A 20,639-nucleotide genomic window follows, 5' to 3' on the forward strand; every position below is an offset into this window, starting at 1 on the left:
TGTGAAGGCATGTCGACATCTCTCCTTAAAAAATAAAACCCTGTTTTGCAAATGCAAACCCAGTCCACAGTTACACCAGTGGTTGAAAGCCCAATATTAAAGACATTTACGGTATTCTAAAAAGAGCATTTCTAGCCCTGAATTTTTTTATGAACATTACTATTTTATTATACAAATCGGGTGTTTTTAATTTTTCTTTTTCTAATCAATCCTGAGTACATTGCATGAACCGCCTTTTTTAATAATAACATGGGTTTTATTTGTCCGTTTTGTTGTTCGTCTTTCAGCTTATCCAATCAGGGATCACCACAGCAAACCAGCTCTGACTGGTTTGCACATGTGGTTTGGCAGAATTTCTTTATGCCGGATGGCCTTCCTGACAACCTGTATTGTTTTAGGTACAGGGAGACGCAGATAGGCAGCAGATAGGTCTTGCCTCAGGACCCACAATGGATTTTTTTAACCCTTGTGCTATCTTAGGCACTTTAACATTGGGAATTGGGTCATCTAGACCCACTAGACAGTGCTCTGAACCATTTTTCTTCAATGAATTGTGAACCTCACTGGTTTCCATGGATTACATGAAATATTTCCACCTTTATCCACCTTTGTCATGGTAGGGAGAACACGTCAATGTAAGGGTGGGGTCATCTAAGATAGCACAAGGGTTATGCTCATTGCACGTCCTTCATTTGATTTAAAACAAAACAAACCTTTCTGAAATAGTTCAGAAAGTATGAATCATATAAATGAAGGGAAAAAAAGATTAGTATGGAAATTAATATTTTATTTTTATTGAAAAAATTATTTAAAAATAATTTACATGATCATAAATATCAATTTTCAGGTGCTGAACTTGGTTGACAATGACATCATCATACAGGGGGAAAAATGGTTTGATATGATAAACAAAGAAAAACAAGAAGAGTGATAACACATGATGTTTAAAAAACTGAGAGGCAATCAACACAAACAGAAATAGCTGAATAATTGCAACTAACACTTAACCGAAAAAGTAGAAGATTAAAAGAAAAAAGCAACACAACCTCAGAAAACAATAAAAGCACCAATTCCCACTTTCACAAAACTGATACTGATTGTAAACCTGCAAACCTTTATTAATATTGAAAAATCATTTTTTTCTTTTTATTTGCTTTATTCAAAAAAATGTTCTTATCAAAAATTATTGATTAATATAACTAATTAAAGAAAGTGAGTTCTCAGTTGAGTAACTACACCAAAAACCATTTCTCGTATTTGTTGGTTGACTTACAATAATTTAGTTTTACTGAACTAATCTTGACTGAATTGGATTGTAAAAAATGTTATATGATGAATTTGTTTTTTAATGATTTCAGCATTTTAAAACAACATGTTGCTTAATAAATATTTTTGAAATAAAATTCTGTTTGGTCTATGAGCAAATTTAATCGTGCCTTATACTTTGTTCTTTCTTTAATTTATTACTTAGTAATTGATGGTCACATCATCTGTTTTTCCTTTTGTCTGATATTAAAATATAGAGTATTATTTAAATGAAATTTGATCTTCATTGTCGTAAAACATTGGAGGCATATCTTACTTTGTTTTAAGATGAAATGTTAACTACAGTTACAAAAATGCGTGAAATTTCCAAAATGCAGCTTTCTGCCAGAATAATGTTTATGGATCTAACATCAGAAGACTTTGCCTGAAGGTTGAAATTGAAATTAACCACACAAAGAAATGCCTAAAGGATTTCAGGCTTCATCAGCAGACTGGCGAGCTGCCTTCATCTTGACCACCACTCATCATCAGTCAGACTGACTGCAGCTCCAATAACACGGCTGTCAGTCATTTCTAACATCATTTCTTTGTATTTTTTCAACTGTTTGTTTTAGATACGTTAATAATTTCTTCAGAAGTTTGTTTATGTTACTTAATATTTTTCTTTATCTTGACATATGCAAAAAAACAACATTTTGTTTATCTTTCTTTACAGTCAAAAAATGAACATAAAACTAAAAAAGCAGATGTTATTAAAAAAAAACCCGTAAGAATCCTCCATTCAGACATTAGTAAGGTCACTTATTAAAGGAACTTTAACGCTTTCACATTAAAACAACCAGCAAATTACACACCCATCTACATTCATTATTGTTATTAGCTTTGAATGATAAATTCAAAACAAACCTTTTTTCACCTTTTCAAAAAAACTGACAAACATGTGAATCAATGTTTGGTTTTCTGCCATTAAAATACCTAAAAAAACCCAACAAATTTGCATTTTTTCTGGTTTTATTCAGCATCACTGTCACTGATTACCTTTTTATTAACAGTTGATGCTGATCTTCAGTGTAGAAGGAAAAATAAAACACATTTATTCCTTTTAAACTCTTGTGGGGAACAAACTTGTAAGTGGTTCATATGTAGAAAATATCTTTATCGGTGCTTTTTTTTCTTCACTTCTAGAACTGGAAGAAAAAAACACAAAGTTAAACACAAATAAAACAAATTGATTTGATGAAAAAACGATGAAGCTTTTTGAGTGTTGATCTTGGCATCAATATCAATCTAAAACTGCTAAGATACTAAATGTGAGTAAACTATAGTTATGTAATGTGTGTATAAAGACCTTTATTACTAGTTTTACCTTCCAGAGTTCTTGTTTCACCTGCACAGCTGCTTTCTGAGGAGGAAACGCTGAGCGCTCTGCACCGTGTTCTAAAACACACAAACACGACTCAGTACCAGATGAATTTTGGGACAAACAGCCAACATAGATTAGGAACTTTCCGGGCAGCAGAGTCTGCAAAAAAAAAAGCGCCTGGAGTACATAAGACATCTCTGTTCATTGTACTGGTTTAAAGCTTCCAGGGAAATTCATTTTGGAATTATTTTTTAATTTTCATTTTATTTAAATATAAAAACAACAAAAAATCATGCTTATGACTGGAAACACAAGGATGAAGCTGCATGACATTATTGTGACATTTTTGATTAGTAAAACATAAATAAATTGAATTGAATCTAAAATTGAACATAAAGGTGTATCAACCTCCATCAGCATGGCCACTGTCATTGGCCCCACCCCCCCTGGAACCGGTGTAATAAATCCTGCTCTCTGATTGGCTGAAGCATAGTGGACATCTCCAACCACCCGCTTGCCGCTGGCTTTGGTCTCGTCTGTGTCAGAGGTCAGGGGTCACGCAGATGTGATAACCCTCATAAAGAACTGATTGACTGATGCTCGTGTTGATCTGGTGAACCTGGGACATGATTGATGCCACAGTCGATGACCACCGCCCCCTCCTTCAACCAGTCTCCTCTCACCATCTCTGCTCTGCCCGCCCCCACCACCAGGATGTCGGCCCGGCTTACCTGAAAAATGACAGTTTTACACTGTAAAAGGAATTCCATGCTAATTTGATGCTTTTTGCAGATCTATGCTCTTGTCAGCAGAGTGTGGTCACCTGCTCCGGTAGGTCAGGCGTCTTGGAGTGACAGGTGGTCACAGTAGCGTGGTTCCACAGCAGCAGGTCATGCATTGGAGCTCCAACAATTTTGCTGCGGCCTATAACAACCGCATGTTTGCCTGCCACCGACACGCCTACAGAGGAACAGGAAGTTCATTGGGGACGGCTTTGAAACATTTGGAGAATAAAAACCCCAATATTGGTATGTGACAGCATCCTTTCAGTAATTACTGGTCACCTGGATCAGGTATGTTCATTCAATCAGGAACTGGGCTCAGTCATTCCAGCTAATAAGAAATTTGCTGGGTTAGCTGCAAAACAAGCAGGGCCGTAGCCTACAAAGAACAGGGTTGGCGATACCTGGTGTAAACAGAGAACTCTCAGCACACACCAGCTGTCCCGCCCACAACTCAGAGGCAATTTCTAATGAACTAATGCCGCTCTGCAGAAACTATGTTCTAGAAAACAACTCAGGTTTTTTTTATTTTGGCTAAAAACAGCATCATCATAATTAAAAACCACCGGTAACACTTTTTTAATAGATCAAAAGATTATTCTGAGTGGGACTTGGGAGTCAAATGCTCTCTAAAAATTTCAGTTTGGACTCCTCCTGCTACTCTATTCTTAATTATTTTAGCACAAACTTTGAACCATTTTATTTTTATGTTTTGCTTTTTGTTCATGTCCAGTTCCACAGACAGAAGTGAGCCGTGTTCAGAGGTGAATGCTTGTGGAGGCGTTTGCAGTGCTGTACCTGTCTGTCTGATGAGCTCCATGCAGCCATTTGGGGTGCAGGGGATGAAACAGTCCTTCATATCTCCCCGGGATAACTTTCCTGCATTTATGCAACTCAAACTACACACGAACAAAAACAAATTCAGAGATTTAAAAACATAGAAAATATTTTAGGCATAAAAACGTTTTTCAACTACGCATCAGCAAAAGTCCAACAATGGGTCATAAAATTAGCAATATTAGTACAAAAATAAGAGAGAAAGTGACCCATCTACGTCCTTATCCGGAGAGACGGCGTTGGTGATGAGCTCAGAGTCAATCTGGTTGACAGAATCCAGAGGCAGCTGGACAATCAGACCGTGGACAGATGGGTTCTCGTTGACGGACATGATGCTTTGCAAGACCTGCAGGGCAACAGGACACCAGCAGTGGTCAGAGCTTCAGATCTGACGTAGAGGGGTGATGGTAGGCCGGTGATAAAGAATATGGTTGGTATCCTACCTCTTCCTGTGTTGCTGTCTTTGGCAGCCGCACATGTTTGGCATCCATGCCAATCTGCAAAGAAGAGTCCATTTTCATTCTTGGGGAGGGATTATAAGAAAACTGCTTGCTTGACTAATATTTTGTACGGTGGCCCAGAAGGGTCACAACACAACACATTAACTTTACACACAACACATTAACTTTACACACAAAACATTAACTTTACACACAACACATTAACTTAACACACAACACATTAACTCACAACACAACACATTAACTCACAACACAACACATTAACTTTACACACAACAAATTAACTTTACACACAACACATTAACTTAACACACAACACATTAACTCACAACACAACACATTAACTCACAACACAACACAATAACTCACAACACAACACATTAACTCACAACACAACACATTAACTCACAACACAACACAATAACTCACAACACAACACATTAACTCACAACACAACACATTAACTCATGGCCCAGAAGGGTCACAACACAACACATTAACTTACCTCACAACACTTTAACTCACAACGGAAGTAAAGCAGCAATTGAAGTGCTTTTATTCTGAAATGTCCACTGGGCTGAGCGGCTAACTACCTAACAGAAGGTAATGTCACAGTGAGCTGTGGAGGGAGCATGTTATTGCTACAAGAGAAGCTAGCAGCAGTGTTGGCAGAAACTTTCTCTTTATTACGATTCTGCTTCCTCTGAACACACACAATATGAACGCACACTCCTCCCTCCCACCCATCTCTGTCGCTGCACGCGCTCCTCTCCTTTCTTCCGCTCCCTCCCCTCACACATGCACGTGCGGTCCCCAACACACACACACACGGGCGCGCGCGCGCGCACGCACGCACACACACACACACACACAATGAATGAAAGAAAGACGGTCCGCTGAAGAAATATTCAATACTGTCCTCCTTTTATTAGATCAGGAGAAAGAAGAATACACAGCTTTCGTTGAGTTTTCCCCCCTACTGGACTGATTTAGCACCCGATCCGATGATTTTTCAAAATAAAAGATAGTTCAGACTAATAATAAAAGGATTGATAAACACAGACACTGCTCCATGTAGCGATCAGACCATAACTTTAGCAGGTGGCTCATCCCACACGCAGCCGCAGTGTCAGGCTTTAAAGAACACAATTTTTAAGAGGCGGAGCGTTGCACCCCCCCAACAACAGGTTAGATGACAGAGCCCGTTAAGCGTCTCTGCCTGGTGCGTTCACTGAGCTTCAGTACATAGAAGTTCACAGCCACACGGCCTAACGTAGTCTGCTATTATATATTCATGAGGGGGGCAAAAACGCTGAACCGACCCTAAAACCGCCCAAATTATGAAAACCCGGCCAAAGCCATTTTTACCCGCAAATTTAGAACCAAAACCGCCCAATCTGGCAACACTGCTGCTAGGTTCTCTTGTAGAAAAATCATGCTCCCTCCACAGCTCACTGTGACATTACTTTCTGTTAGGTAGTTAGCCGCTCAGCCCAGTGGACATTTCAGAATAAAAGCACATCAATTGCTGCTTTACTTCCGTTGTGAGTTAAAGTGTTGTGAGGTAAGTTAATGTGTTGTGTTGTGAGTTATTGTGTTGTGTTGTGAGTTAATGTTTTGTGTTGAGTTATTGTGTTGTGTTGTGAGTTAATGTGTTGTGTTGTGAGTTATTGTGTTGTGTTGTGAGTTAATGTGTTGTGTTGTGAGTTATTGTGTTGTGTTGTGAGTTAATGTGTTGTGTTGTGAGTTAATGTGTTGTGTTGTGAGTTATTGTGTTGTGTTGTGAGTTAATGTGTTGTGTTGTGAGTTAATGTGTTGTGTTGTGAGTTATTGTGTTGTGTTGTGAGTTAATGTGTTGTGTTGTGAGTTATTGTGTTGTGTTGTGAGTTAATGTGTTGTGTGTTAAGTTAATGTGTTGTGTGTAAAGTTAATGTGTTGTGTGTTAAGTTAATGTGTTGTGTGTAAAGTTAATGTGTTGTGTGTTAAGTTAATGTGTTGTGTTGTGACCCTTCTGGGCCACCGTAATTTTGGGCTGTACAGCTGGAGCCAACCAAAAGATTTACCCAAAAGAAAATCAACAGTGCTGGTTCTGCTTTGGAAAAAAACAGTGTGATGTTGTGTGGTTGGTGTTTTTTGAATTCCATCTTCTCATTTTTCCACAGACTGCAATGGCTCCTCCCACTTTGATACTTGTCTTTTCACCATTAAGTTGTCCATACATGCATTAATAACTGTCTGAATTAATAAACGAACACTGTTATGCCAGTGTTGGCACAGTGAAGAAACTTCTGCTTCGTTTGGTCATTATAGGTCTACATTTTACTTTCATTGGAGTTTTACAAACTTACAGTAGGTGACACAGAACTCTTTCTGACCTTTTGATAGATTACAAATCAAATTGAAAATTGCAAGAGCAAAGGAAATCCACGTTGTGTGTTCTGGGACATGGAACCTTCCACAATAAAAGAGCCATAAATAAGTTATTGTTTTAAAATAAAAACATTTAAATACAAAGAGATTGGACTTTTCTTTTAAGTATATTTTTGTGTACTTTTGAGTTCATTAGAGTTCCTTTCAAATTAAGACACCCTGTGCAACACAGGATCATCCACTCAAACAATGCAAGCCAAAAATGTAATTTCTATTGGTATACCTCAAATATACTTCAGTCAAAATATACTTCAGTATATTTGGGTTTTGATCCAAAATAAGTATAAATTCCCAGCCAGCAAGCCCAAGTGGGCTCCATATGGTTTAAAAGTGGGCAGAAAATGTGGGGTTCAGGTTACAGAGCACTCCAGCCATACAGGTTTGACCCCTGACCCTGTAACCCCTTTATGCCTAAATTTGTTTCCAAGTTTTTTGAAAAAATATTTCATTATGTATATTTCCTGGTGATGCTAAATTAGGTAGGTTACAAATTAGGGACATGAAAGGGTTAAACCTTGATTGCATTATGTTAGAATACTGCATCAAAATAATAAACTGCTAAGTATAAAATTTGAAAATGTGTTATAAGTATAATGATAATATTACCAAATGTGAATGCTTTCTACTGATTTGATTGACAACAGTTGTTAATTATTCCTTTGTATCTCCAGCATTGATAATTAACTATAACCTCAACCATCAGCAATTCTCTGTTATTGCTTCTGTTTCACTTCAACTCCAACTGTGATCATGCTAAAGAAGAAGCTTTTATTTTTAAAAGACTTCCTCTTGCTGTCTCTTGTCATGTGCATTTTTCCTAACTCTAATACTGCATGAAGCGCGTGTCTCACCTCAGCTGCAGCTTTCAGTTTGGTGCTAATGTACAGGTTGGAATCGTCTCGGTCTCCCACCTGAAAGATACCGCCCCATATCAGTTCCAGCACATACGTTAGAGCTTGTTGGGTCAGGCTGCACCTGCTGGTCCTGATGGCAACAAGGTCTGGTAGCTTCTGCAGGTTAATGATAAACAGCTTATTGTGTAAAAGATACAAATCTGCCTGCACTGGTGACACCAGACTGACCGTTCCCTGAACCTGAGCAGGATCTGTTTTTCAAGACAGACAAGTCTGAGTCTGGCGCACTGACTGTTTGCCGTTGACGAGTGTAAGGAAGCTGCTGTAAAACACAGCAGGCTCAAGCCAGCATATTCCAGTAGGGTAACATGCACAGCTTTTATCACATCTGAGAGACCTCTAGGCTTCAGCTTGTACTTCCTGGTTTCATGAGTCCAGTTTCCCAATCCTGGTCCAGGAGGAACGCTGGGATTTGTGTTTTTCAAGTTGTGATGCAGCTTCTTATCGGGCTCTGCAGATGCCTGATAATAGTAGTCATTAAAGGCACATGTGTTTGAGTGAGGTAGGATAAAAAAAAATGGAGGACAGTGTTTCCAATGACCAATACAATTGGCAAACCACCAACATCTGTTGTTTAGTTTGACCAGCAGGTGTAGCCAAAGCCATCAGTGTCAAACTGGAAACCTGAAGCTCAGTCCTGAACCTTCTCGGTGAGTCAGAATTACCTGCAAAACCACCAGGCTGGGTCTGAACCCTGAGAACTCACTCTTCATCTTCTCCACCTGCTTCTTCAGTTTCTGCCTCACCAACCTGTGAACACAGATCTATGGTCAGAGCTTCAGGGAGGACCAGTTTGGACAAACTGGGATGAACACCCACCTCGATGTCTTGTTGCCAGAGATGACTGTTGCTATGAAGCGCCTGCCACCTTGGCAACAGGAAACCCCACTGTGGAGCGTACGAGCAGCCAAGAACAACATGACTGATGGAGAGAAAAATGACTTAAACCTGCAGTGGAGGAGCTGTGAGCCAACAGTTATGAGTCACTCAAACTATCATGGCTTATTTGTTTTGACTAATAACAAAAAAAGTATAAATATACATTAAATTTATATATTTTTCCCATTAAAAACTTCTGTAAGTTCAGTCAGTGGAGTCTTCGAGGCTTACACATCTTTTTTTCACCCAAAATGTACACATTTTTTATAATTAAGAGCAATTGCATTTGAAGAATTGTTAAGAAAATCCCTGTTAAATCAGATCAGAAACAAAGAAACAGATCAAAAAACATTACGGCTGTTTTTCTGAATGTCTCAAATCAGCGCACAGACAGTGAAGATAAGGTTGATTTGCTTTGCTCACATCAATAAAATGGGATTTCTTTCTAAAGCGTAAACAAAATCAGGTGGAAAGTTTTATAAAATCATGCAGGAGCAGATATGGGGAAAACAGGAGCGAATTTTATTTATTTTTTTGTTTAAAAATAAAAGATTTGGTTTAACAAAACCAAATTATTTTGAAACCTCAGAATCGTGGAGTAATGAAGGAGTGAAGAGGAAGAAAGGGACTAAAAATAAAATGTAGGACCAAGGACAGTTAGAAAAAGACAAAGAATGAATAGATGAGCAAGAGAAGGTGGACAATGATTTTAAAAAAGGAGAGAAGAAAAAAAGGTGACAAATAGAGAAAAAGTGTGTGGGACATAAAAAAAGGCAATGGGGAAGGGAGGATAAAAGGAGTAAGAGAACAGATAGCATCGCTAGACAGGAAGGAGAGAGAGAAAACAGCAAGATTAGGAAGAAAGAAAAACATATAATATCCAAAAAATGAACTACAAGAATGAAATGCCAAAAATAAGGAAGGAAAGAAGGATAACGAACAGTTAGTAAAGAAAGTGGGAGAAACGAGAAACAAGGACAGATGGATGAAAAAGAAAGGATGAGAGGGGACTGAAGATTGGAGGGAGAGAAGGAAAATAGAAAGGAGCAAAGCAAAGTCAGAAGGGAATGTCGAGAAAGAACGAAGAATGAAAGTAAGATGGAAAGAATAAAAGAAGGAAGAACAGAATAAAAAATGGGAGCAGTGATAGAGGGAAAGGGAAAAGTGGAAAGGCAGGAAGAAAGGAAGGAAGTGATTAAACAATGAAAATAAGAACGAAATTCAGGTAAAGAAGGACAGAAGGAAAGATACAAAAAAAAACAGGAAAAAATGAATGAAAAAGGAAAAGAAATATTTCCTAGTCCAAAGGTAAACTCAAACATAAATTTTTTTCTGGCAATCCAATAAGATTGCAATAAAGACTTTCAATGTTTGTTTGTTTTTTGAATCTGAAGCACAAATTTAACTTGTAAAAACTAGAAATAAAATAAACTTTTGCAGAAAACTTTAAGCTCTTTCTACAGAAAAATCAAAAACCTGAGCGAAGACATGTTGTTTTTGAGTCTTTTAGGACTCAAACAGGACTAAAGAATATGTGACTTAAAACTATATCTGGATACTACAAATTCCCACACTTTGAAGGAGTCCCTAAACTCCACCTCAAAGCTATTTCGCTCTAAACTTCCTGTAAATATCCTCACTCACTGCTTTCAGAGTTGGCAGAAGAGGAGTGAAGCTGCCCCATAAACGCGTCGCCTACATAACTGGAAAGTATGAGAGCAAAGAAATTCCTGCTTTGGCTCCAATGTTGCAGCTGCAGCTTTGCCACGTTAACAAATGAGAAATGAATGTTTGCTAAGTTCTCTGCGTGCAGAAACAGAAGAGGACAAGCTAAAAAACAGAGAAAAGCAGCAGGTTACCTGATGGCCAAGACGACCCACAATTCAACTGCTCCAGATGTTTCTCTGACAGAACTGTAGGGTTTCTGTTTATGTATGGAAGCTCTGCGGTGACAAAAGGAAAGCGAGACTGCAGTACCACTTTGTTCAATAATTCGATCTTTGTTATCTGAACAATAAGGGAAGGTCAAAAGTTACAGACTTCAATTCCATTTTATGGTTCATTGCACAATCAGAAAACACATGTAACTAATGTAAACACAAATATATTTATTTAGGGTCTGAATAGATTCAGCTTTGCCTGTGTTTTTATTTTTAACATGTTGATCTAAAACGTTAATTTATACTACACCACTAGCTTGCAGAAAAAAAAAATGTAAAAAAATATTTCAAAGCAGAGTTGCTGCGTTTTTCCATAAAGGTCTATTATTGATGAATTTAAAAAGAACAAACAAAAGCATTTCAGCAAAAGCCGTCTTCCTTTTTTTAATTAGATTGCTATTGACAGTAGAAAGGACATAAGTTTGTTAAAGAGTGCAATATTATGTTCAGAAATTACATTTCTAAAAACCTGCCTAAACATGCTAAAGCTGGTAAAGCTTTTGTTTTTCTAAAAGTGCAATTTAAACAACAGTTTTGAAGAGATTAAGAAAAGAAAGTTACCGTAAATTAGCACAATCCTAAATTAATAATATCTAAAAAAGCAAGAGAGCTAAGTTATTTGTAAAGGAGCAAAGGAATTAATAAACAAGAAAAACATGCCATAAAATGAAAAAGTTTGAAGGTGAAAGAGATATTGTCTTTTTTTTTCTTTTGTTGTAAAAAAAAGTAAAGAAATTGTAAAAAAAATAAAAATAAAAAAAGGCCCAGAACACATTACCCACATCTGCATGAGGAATCCTACCCTCTAAATAAAAGTTTTTCTTGCAGCTTCACCCCTAGATCCCCACCAAGAGTAATTTTGACATAAATGAGCTTCCGTATTATTGTGCAAAAGTAGGTTGTGCCACGCTTATCGAGGCGGTGTGTGCCTTTCCCAGACATTCCTGCTTCAAACTGATTCAAACCAGCCCGTAAATCCATCCTGATACTCAAAGGGAGGTCAATGGTCCAACTGCAGGAGTAGGAAAGACTCCTCTGCTCTTAGCCAATCAGAATTCAGGCTGCAAGGGGGACAGGAAAGGGAGGAGGAGCAGGAATCCTGCCCTGCTGAAAAAGTTGTTTTGTCTGTGAATTGCTGACTTTATCTTTCTGCAATTTTTTCTATTTTGAGTTGGGGGAGGGGGGGGGGGGGTGAGGACACAGCGCACATTGTGGGAAATGTGGGGTTTTTGCTTCTAGTTTTACTGCTGCTAGTTTATAACCCAGTTTAAAGAATATGTAATCAAAGAATTACACACAAAAAGGTTTGAATGCAAGTGACACAAAAGACAGTGAAAGACATTAATCACTTAACAACCATGAAAAACCAAAGTGCTATGAAACACTTATTTATGAGAAGCCTTTTCATCTGTCTTCAAGCTTATAGAACAGGAAACCTCTTGATCCATGTGAGTGTAGCTCAGTGCTTCTCAAATAGTGGGGTGCGCCCCGAAACATTTTCTTTTTCCTAGGGGGGGCCTGGCAAAAAATAATTGAGAAGCACTGGTGTAGCTTAATGTGTGTCAGTGCAGTGAGAGCGCGTGTTGTGACAGAAGATCTTCCTCCAGGAAGCTGCTGAGAGTTCAAACAGAGTGCTGTAATTCTGCTTTGGACCAGCAGAGAGCACCATGGCTTTGTCCAATTATCCATTTCAGATCTTGATGCAAACTGTGCACTGACTCTTCAAGCCCAAGACCTTGAAAAAGAAAACAGCCAGCTAAAAAGACAACATTGAGTTCTCTCAGACCTTTCAAAGAACAGAAATGAAAACAAAACCAAAGTGCTTTAGAAGACTTAGGAGGTTCTTTACTGTAGTGAGAAGGTTCTTCACGTCCCACATTATCTAAAGGACTTGAAGAGCCACCTGTGGGTTTTTTCTGGGTGCTCCAGTTTCCCCACATTAAAGGAAAAAAAGCTTTTTTTTTAAAGACAAAGGACCACAAAAAGAAAACAAAACAAGACTAGACAAAAAAAAAAGAACAATGCAATGAATGAACATCATGAATGCACAATCCAGTGTCTTCATGTGCCGGTCCCATGTCCGGATAGATGTAGAGGATTGTTTTTGTGAGATACTTAACTAACTAATGGTAAAGAGAACTTCTGCTCATTGGACATTTTCTCTTTTTCTGACCATTCTCTGTAAACCCTACAGATGGTTGTGGGTGAAAACCCCCGTAGATCAGCAGTTTCTAAAAAATGCTCACACCAGCCCGTCTGGCACCAACAACCATGCCACGTTCAAAGTCCCTTCAATCCTCGTTCCTCCCCGTCCAGATGCTCGGTATAACTGCATTAGATCATCTTGACCGGGTCTACACGCCTAAATGCATTGAGTTGCTGCATTGTGATTGGCTGATTCGAAATTAAGCATTAATGATCAGTTGGACGAGTGTCCCTGATAATATGGCCAGTGAGTGTGGTTGTTAATTTTCACTAACAGTTCTTATACATACAGTTTGAGCAGACTTTGTAACTACTCCAGGAGGCGTAACAGAGGAAATTATTCTTTACACATTGTGTGTTGGATTGATTCCCCCAGCAGAGCTATGGAGTCTTGCAGGATCTGTGTGTGTATAATTCTTGATTTGTAACTCACACAATACATTTTGTGTGTGACTGTGTGTACTTGCAATGTACACACATGTTCACGGGAATATCAAAAATGTAAAAAATACAATTCAGAACGGCTCCTTCGCATATCTTCAAGTACTTCGTACACTTCAGTGTTCCATTGTCTTGGCAGTGTTTCTCTAACTTCACCCACCTCACTAATAGCAACTAATTAGTCCTGTTCAATCAGTGTCTGTCCAAGCAGTCGTGGTGTGTATCTCAGTGCTAGAGCAGTGGGTCTGTTCTCTTCACTTGCCTGATCCTACAGTCGGAAAATTCACTCTTCATCTGCAATCTCTTGTTCCCTCAACCCAGACAGTTTGCCTTCATTCCTGCTGTGTTCCTGCCAGTGATGAGTCAGAGAGTTCCATGGTCCTTTAGGTGCTTTCGACCGGCTGGAGTTTATTAACGAAAATGTTCTCACAGTGGAATATGGAGCGGAGGCCTGACTTCAGGAGGTACACTGTGAGTAAATCCTTTTTTATTATCTTCACCTCAGTTGTGTCCTCTATCGAAAAAACCTCCTTTAGATGGAAATAAGCCGACTTTAATCAATTGTCACCTTCCTTAACATTCAAATCAGTTCCTTCATCTGTGAAGCAAACTCCCTCTTCCTCATCTTCTAGCACATATTTTTTTCTTTTATTTCCCAATTATTCATGTATATTTTGTAATAAATTTGGCTAAATCTATGTGATTCTTTTGTGCTTGTATTCGTGCATGTCTCATGGGGAGCAGCAACGTTTATATCAGTAAAGGTTACAATAGGTTTCAAAGTTACATATTTTGAAACATCTCTATATGTTATAACCCTTTAAATGCCTTGATGTTTTTTTTTTTTATTGGGATAGAAAATAAGATTCACATTCCACAAAATCCTCTAAAAAGTTTATCCGTCGATAGACTTTCCCCCATTTGAAAGCGCCTGTAAAAACTGAGTAGACCTCTGTCTCTGTAGCAGATCTGTCTGAGAGATCTTATAGAGGAATATGTTTGCTGGGAAAAACAAACAAACAATTTCAGCAACTGACAGGCTGTCTGATACAAACTACATTTTCATTCATGCCAGTTGTCTGACTTTTAGAAACTGCCTAAACCCTAAAAAAGAGACACATACATACATATTCCAACACTGAGAGTGACATGTGACTAAGGTAGCCTGAAATAGATCCACGAGGTGATAGCTCAGCCTCCAAACAACAGCCCACCCCCCAAAAAGCTCATGTGGCATCATCCTGCTCATCTTCCAAGATCAGACAAGGTCCGACTTGTCAGGCTCCAGCTGATTTTGAGCTCCAGAGGGGTACATCCTGGTTTGGTCCCCAGTCCAGCACAGGGAATGTGTCCATGACATATTCCAGTATGAAAACACTTTTTTTTAGGAATAAACAGCTTTTCTGAATGTTTAAATATTACGTCTGACCTTTTATCCAAAAGGTCACCTTCTTGTATATCACTGACACTTCAATGAGAATAAACCATTCTACCTTTTTAGCAGAATAGATAAGAAAAAGACAATGTGGGGTTGTCCGTAGTTCACTGGGTTATGATGTCGGTTGTTTGGGGGTTTGGATTCCAGACTGGATCTCTTAAATGCAACAGTCTAAAAGCTGTATTTTACAACAAGGGTTGGGGTGTATTTCAATCAGGGGTCAGAATACCTTCTCTACATGAAACAAAAAAGCAGGTATGATGCAAATTCTACTTTGGGGGGAATTTACAAACTTGTCCCTGTTTGCAGGTGGTGGAAGGGGCGACTCGTCTCCCTCTAGACTCAACTGGCTGCAGGAAGCGACTTCGCTCTGCAGAAGAGGAGGAGGAGGAGCAGAAGGCGAGGAGGACCTGGGAGCTCCGGCCAAATCCCGAAGGCTCGCTATCTGCCGGTGAACTCAGCAGCTACGGGAAGACGGAGGACGATGAGGAAAAGCTGAAGAGATTGTGCCAGCGCTGCCAAGTCATGGCAACCCAGTTGAATAGACAAGCTGCTGCTCTGACTGATACTGCTGCACTTCAGGTCAGGAACAATGGTGTATTGTGGAGATGTGACAAAGGATTCTCACTGGTTAAATACCTTTAAAAACCTCACTTAGATTCAACAATGGGCTTTAGAGTACGACTCTCATCACTCATGTACGGTGGCCAAAAGGTGCAAGACACGCTTACATTAAAGATACAACAACAAATCACAGTACAAATGAACAAATATTGAAACACAACAGCAAATCATGAAACACAACACAAAATCACGAAACACAACAGAAAATCACAGAACAAATTACAGTCCTGAAACACAACAAATCCAGGTGCAAATTATCAAATACCGAATTACAAAAAGCAATCCCGTTACAAATTGCCAAATCCAGAAATACAACAACGAAAGTAGAGACACGGCTTCCAACAGAAAGGGATAATATAAAAATAATCGTGTATGAATTTTTAGTTGTTTATTACAATTTTCTTTATGTGGACATTATAAATAAGTGAAACGGTCCAAAAGCTTTTTTTAAAAGTTGTATTACTACAATAAAAATTACAACAATGTTTAGCAAGATAAAGTTTTTGCGTCGTAGTAGGAGTATTCCCTCTCTGGAAGCAGCTGCTCACAAGTGTTGACTAAGCTGGAAAGAACAGGTCCATTTAGAAAGTGAACCCTGGTAAAAGAACAAATCCACAGAACGTATCCGGTTCTAGTCCAACAAGCCAAGCAGAGACTACAGGACAACTCATGGGTCAATGTGTCAATTTTCTTTTGTAGAGATGATTAATGAATACAGTTGTAGGAATCGTTTAAAATGTTACTTTTTAGGTGAAGAATAATCCACAGACATCCACAGACATCCTTAAAAACTACTAATTTTCTCTTGATGAGACAATAGCACATTGACAATCTGGTCTTCAAAAACTAAAAACTAACTTGTGTTGTCCTGTATTCTGAGAGGAAAAGGGAGTGCTGATGTAAAAGAATATTGGAGCGTGTTGGAATGAGATGGATGGAGCCCAAATATCTCTCATGGACTAAAAATACAGAAAAATATTTCAGTTTAATCTGTCAGGTTAGTGGCCAGCTCCAGATTCCATATGATCGATCAACCAATTATGTAAAAGAACTGAGCATGCTCAGAAGTGATCACACAGTAATATGGGAAAGCAGAATAAAAGTCAGATAAAAGGGAGTGCATGAACAGTCGTGTACCCAAACAAATATTTTGCTTGCTCCAGTTAAGTTTTTGATGTACCCCTTTTTCCAGACACCTTTTTACCACAATAATTGATGTTTTCAGTACAGCTCTCAGCTTTTTCTGGAATGTGGTACATATCCTTGGGGATCCAATTTTGTTTGTGGAAGAATAGCCATTCTGCAGTTACACAGATTGATTTTTTAAGCAGCCTTTCTTTGACCTAATCAGACAATGAGTTTGCTTGCTGTTGAAAGCGAAACTCAGACTCCTTTGAGGAAGGTGAGACAGTGTGAGGTGGGTCTGTTTCATTCTGTCTAAGTGAATCATGGGTATCCATGTCCTGGTGGAGTCGGGGACTCGAGTCGGCGTGTTTGACGCTGAGCTCCTCTGTCAGGTCGCCGCATCGAAGCGTGAACAGCACAGCGGCTCACATCTCTGCTGGGCTGAACGAGCCCTGCTCTGTGCTGCTCATCCCCTCTCACACTGAAATCTGTGCTGATGCCACTTTGCTGCCTCGCTTTCATTATTCTTCATGCTCTCCCACTCGTTGGTGCTTTACTGTTCACACACCACAGTGTGTGGAAGAAATCCACACACAAATCCGACTGTCTCCAACTTTGGACTCTTTTTTTTCTGTTAATATCCATATATTTTAGCCCGTTTTTCAATGCAGAACAAAAGGTTCCTTTTACATTAAGACATTTACAGCACTTTTACATTAGCTGTTCTGATATAATTTAAGGTTGCATGCACTTTGAGTGGTGGAGAGGAGTGGTCACATCTTAAAGGGAGCACAGATTTGTCTCCCTTGAGGCTCATTGAAAATGGAACAAACGATTCTTGTGCTTGTGGTAGGTGAAGGTTCATCGAAGTATGACGTATTTGTGAGGCTAATGTAAGTTGCACACACTTAAGCTGTGTTTATACTGAACGCGATTCATGTGAGGGGGGGGGGGTCCAGTTCTAATGTTAGGTTAATGTGCAGACGCAATAAGAGGTCCTCTGGTGCAATCTTAGTGTTGGGCGCTGTGGTGTGGCTGGTATCAGTGCGTCGAGAGTAAGTATGAACACATCAACCACGTGATGTGTTCAGTGACAGGTGGAGTCCAAAAAAAAAAAAAGTCTTTTTTTTCCCATCAAGACAATAATGAAAAAGAGATCCTCTAATTTTATTCTTGATTTTATTTTTGCCTGCTCGCACTAATGCAGAACAGCAAGTCATCAAACTGAGTGACAAAGAGACGGAAGTAGAGCTGAGAGCAGCTCCTGCAGTAGATGGTAAGACTGACCGGACTGGGAGAGCCTCTGAATGATCTCATGAACCCAGACATGGAGACATGTTCACTGATGCGTTTGTAGAGCTCTTCAAAATAAATCAACCTGATCTCTAAACATCATCCGTGTCTTCCGTGCATTGACTGTATATGAGGTATAAAGTCAAGTAATTCAGATAAAACTGTCTAATTTCAATTAGCTAAATGCTGACATTTGGCACCACGTAATATTGATTCCTGTACTTATAACTTAAAAAACTAAATATTCTTGATCATTTCGTAGTTTTTTATTCACATCTGTTAGGTGTTTAAAGACCACCGTCTAGTGGACATTGTAGGAACTGCAGGCAGAAATGCTTTGAGCTGATTGGTGGGCTGTTTGGCCCTCACAAAGGGTTAGAGTTAATGGACGGATGAAGGGTCTATCCATGAAAGCCTGAGGCAAAGTCCAGAGGTGGTTAGCAAAGTCAGCAGGAGTTTATGAGCTGGACCTCGTCAGCTGACAGGAAGTGCTGAGCGTCGGATTCTGAGGCAGTCAGGCCAGTTATTGCTCCGATCAATGCCACAGCACATATTTCTGCTAGTGGTGATGAAGCATGGGCAGTTTTTACAGCAGAGCGTTGAGCTGTCTCTTCACTTTGAAAGGCTGCATTAGAAGCACAGGAGTTTTCCTTTCCATTTAAAAGAAAGCTCAGGTTTTACCCCCAAAATTCTTTTAATCGCTTTACAAATAACTGATCTAGAATCAGACCCTTTTCTTAATTTTCATTTTAAATCAGTAATTTCCGAGCTTTTCAGAGTCCTTGTTAATCAAAAACAAGAACAAGAGCTTGAGTGGAATTTCTTTCTTGTCTGTGATCCCACCTGCAGATGAAACTCCGCCTTGAGGGAGTCCCTTCATCCTGCTGTCACTTTTCATTCCCCTGCTCAATGAACTGACTCGTATGTCAGAGTCTGATTAGTTCTAATTTATGGTGGCAGCCCCCACACAGCAAGGTCATCGCGTTTCCTGTGTGTGATCTGACTGAAAAACTCAAACGCTCGTTTTCTCAGATCAAACCTCTTCCTCACATTTTGATATAACAAAAGATAGCCTTTTTTATGCTTCAAACCAGAAGAGAATTCTTGCAAAAGCCCAGCTTTTTCTTTGAAATTACAGCATAAAGTTATGGCATATTCCCGAAGATGAAGATTGTTTCTCTTAAAATCTTTTATTAGGTTTGAATCAAATCAACAAAGAATGAATTTCATTTTTTAAATAATTTTCTTCCTCTCAGTTATATTTTACTATCTTTTTTTCCAGGTTGTCTGTCCGATGTGCTGCAGGACTGAGGCAGGATTGGCTTTTCGCCCCGCTCTGCCAGCATGCATCTCTGTCAGTGTGGCGACAGAGCGGCTCAGGAAAGTCTGAGGCGTTCAGGAGCTCTAAGCAGATCAGGCTAACAAGCATCAATGTCTGAGTTAAGAGGAGGAAGAAAATTTAACGCATCCAAAGCAAATTGATCTAGAAATTCTCCTAACAATATCAGACTAGTTTTCAGTTTTTCCAGAAATTTTTTCCTCTTTGTTTTAATTTTTAGATTTTGTAAAGATGTAAATGACATAATGCAATCTCTTTCTTACTTTCTATACAAGAAACCTGAAAATATTTGCATAGTTAGGGATGACTTAGGGATGAGTTAGGGATGACTGAAATAATCCTTTCCTGTGTGATTGTCAGTTTCATTTACTCATGCTTGTTTTACATGCGCAACTTCTCCCTGGCCTTCAACCCTTTAATACTGTAGATGTCACTGGCGACACCTAAATAACACACTGTAAAGCTACGTTAACATCGCCCCCGGCAACGCGTGTTCAAGTGGCCACTTCCAAATGAAAAGTCTATGTAAATTGGGACATAAATGTCTTTTGGGCTTCTGTGTTTCAAGCTCCCGCGCTCAACTTTACTTGGTTAAACTTTGACCAATCAGGGATTCGGGTTTCGTAGTGACCTGATGAGACTCACCAAACTCAGTGAGTAGCTTTATCTGGGGAACCCAGACATGCCGGCAAGCCTTGTTTTGCAAATTAATATACACCAAGGCCACTCCTCTGTTAAATGCACAGTGTGTACGTATAGCTTAATTCTTCAACCGTTTACATAATCAACAGAAAATTTGCTGATGTGTTGCATATCAGTGCAAAGCTGCTTTTCTCTGCTTCAAAATCCGCTGGAATCACGTTAATTGCATGAACGGTTGAAGCATAACAGTACTTCAAGAAATGTTAACACTGGAGCTAAAGCTCTGGTGTTAAAGGAGTTAAGGACTGCATAGACAGTGTTATAAAATCCCACATCATTAGTCTCACACCACTGTGCTTGACAGCTAGAAAAGGGGATCCTTCTGTTCCTGAATTTGACCCAAACCTGAATGTACCAAGGGTAGCAACACTGGAAGCAAGTTGCAGATGGTAACCATCACCTTCTGATTCACATGCTACCAAGTCAGCATCAAAAAATGTAAATACAGTCTGGGATAGATATTCTTTGCTTTATTTTAGATTCAAGCATGTGGAGGATTGGGAGCAAAATAATCAGTTTTTATTTTTATCACACCTCACATTTGTATAACTGTACTTTGTCCCGTCCCAGTTGTGTATTTGGATATTGCTGATGAGGGCG

The 20,639-nt window shown here is 39.1% G+C and overlaps 1 protein-coding gene across 3 annotated transcripts; it reads right to left on the reverse strand.

Moving 5' to 3' along the window:
• Positions 1-766: 766 nt before the first annotated feature.
• Positions 767-11,895, reverse strand: LOC101159402 (C-1-tetrahydrofolate synthase, cytoplasmic). 3 transcript variants are annotated; one of them, XM_078942676.1, is made up of 13 exons: positions 11,655-11,895; positions 10,792-10,875; positions 8,873-8,941; positions 8,719-8,803; positions 7,991-8,050; positions 4,692-4,745; positions 4,458-4,594; positions 4,210-4,310; positions 3,453-3,589; positions 3,249-3,360; positions 3,038-3,165; positions 2,633-2,703; positions 767-2,453 (listed from the first exon to the last, which is right to left on the reverse strand). In XM_078942676.1, the coding sequence occupies exons 1-12, from the start codon at positions 11,660-11,662 to the stop codon at positions 2,650-2,652; spliced, it is 1,029 nt and encodes a 342-aa protein (XP_078798802.1). In that variant the 5' UTR covers positions 11,663-11,895; the 3' UTR covers positions 767-2,453; positions 2,633-2,649. The 3 variants fall into 3 exon arrangements, with proteins under 3 accessions (XP_078798802.1, XP_078798803.1, XP_011490026.1); XM_078942677.1 differs by having other exon boundaries at positions 8,873-8,975; positions 11,655-11,828; XM_011491724.4 differs by having other exon boundaries at positions 8,873-8,975; positions 10,792-10,939; positions 11,655-11,763.
• Between the last annotated feature and the right edge of the window lie 8,744 nt (positions 11,896-20,639).

Source organism: Oryzias latipes, chromosome 24 (assembly GCF_053564925.1).
Source record: "Oryzias latipes strain Hd-rR chromosome 24, Olatipes_Hd-rR_3.1".
NCBI classification, from domain to species: domain Eukaryota; kingdom Metazoa; phylum Chordata; class Actinopteri; order Beloniformes; family Adrianichthyidae; genus Oryzias; species Oryzias latipes.

Coding starts and splice junctions, on each gene's coding strand:
- LOC101159402 (XM_078942676.1), bottom strand. Junction 3,590..4,209: donor GGAGCTCATCAGACAGACAG/GTACAGCACTGC, acceptor GTTCCTCTGTAG/GCGTGTCGGTGGCAGGCAAA. Junction 3,166..3,248: donor TGGCATCAATCATGTCCCAG/GTTCACCAGATC, acceptor CCTCTGACACAG/ACGAGACCAAAGCCAGCGGC.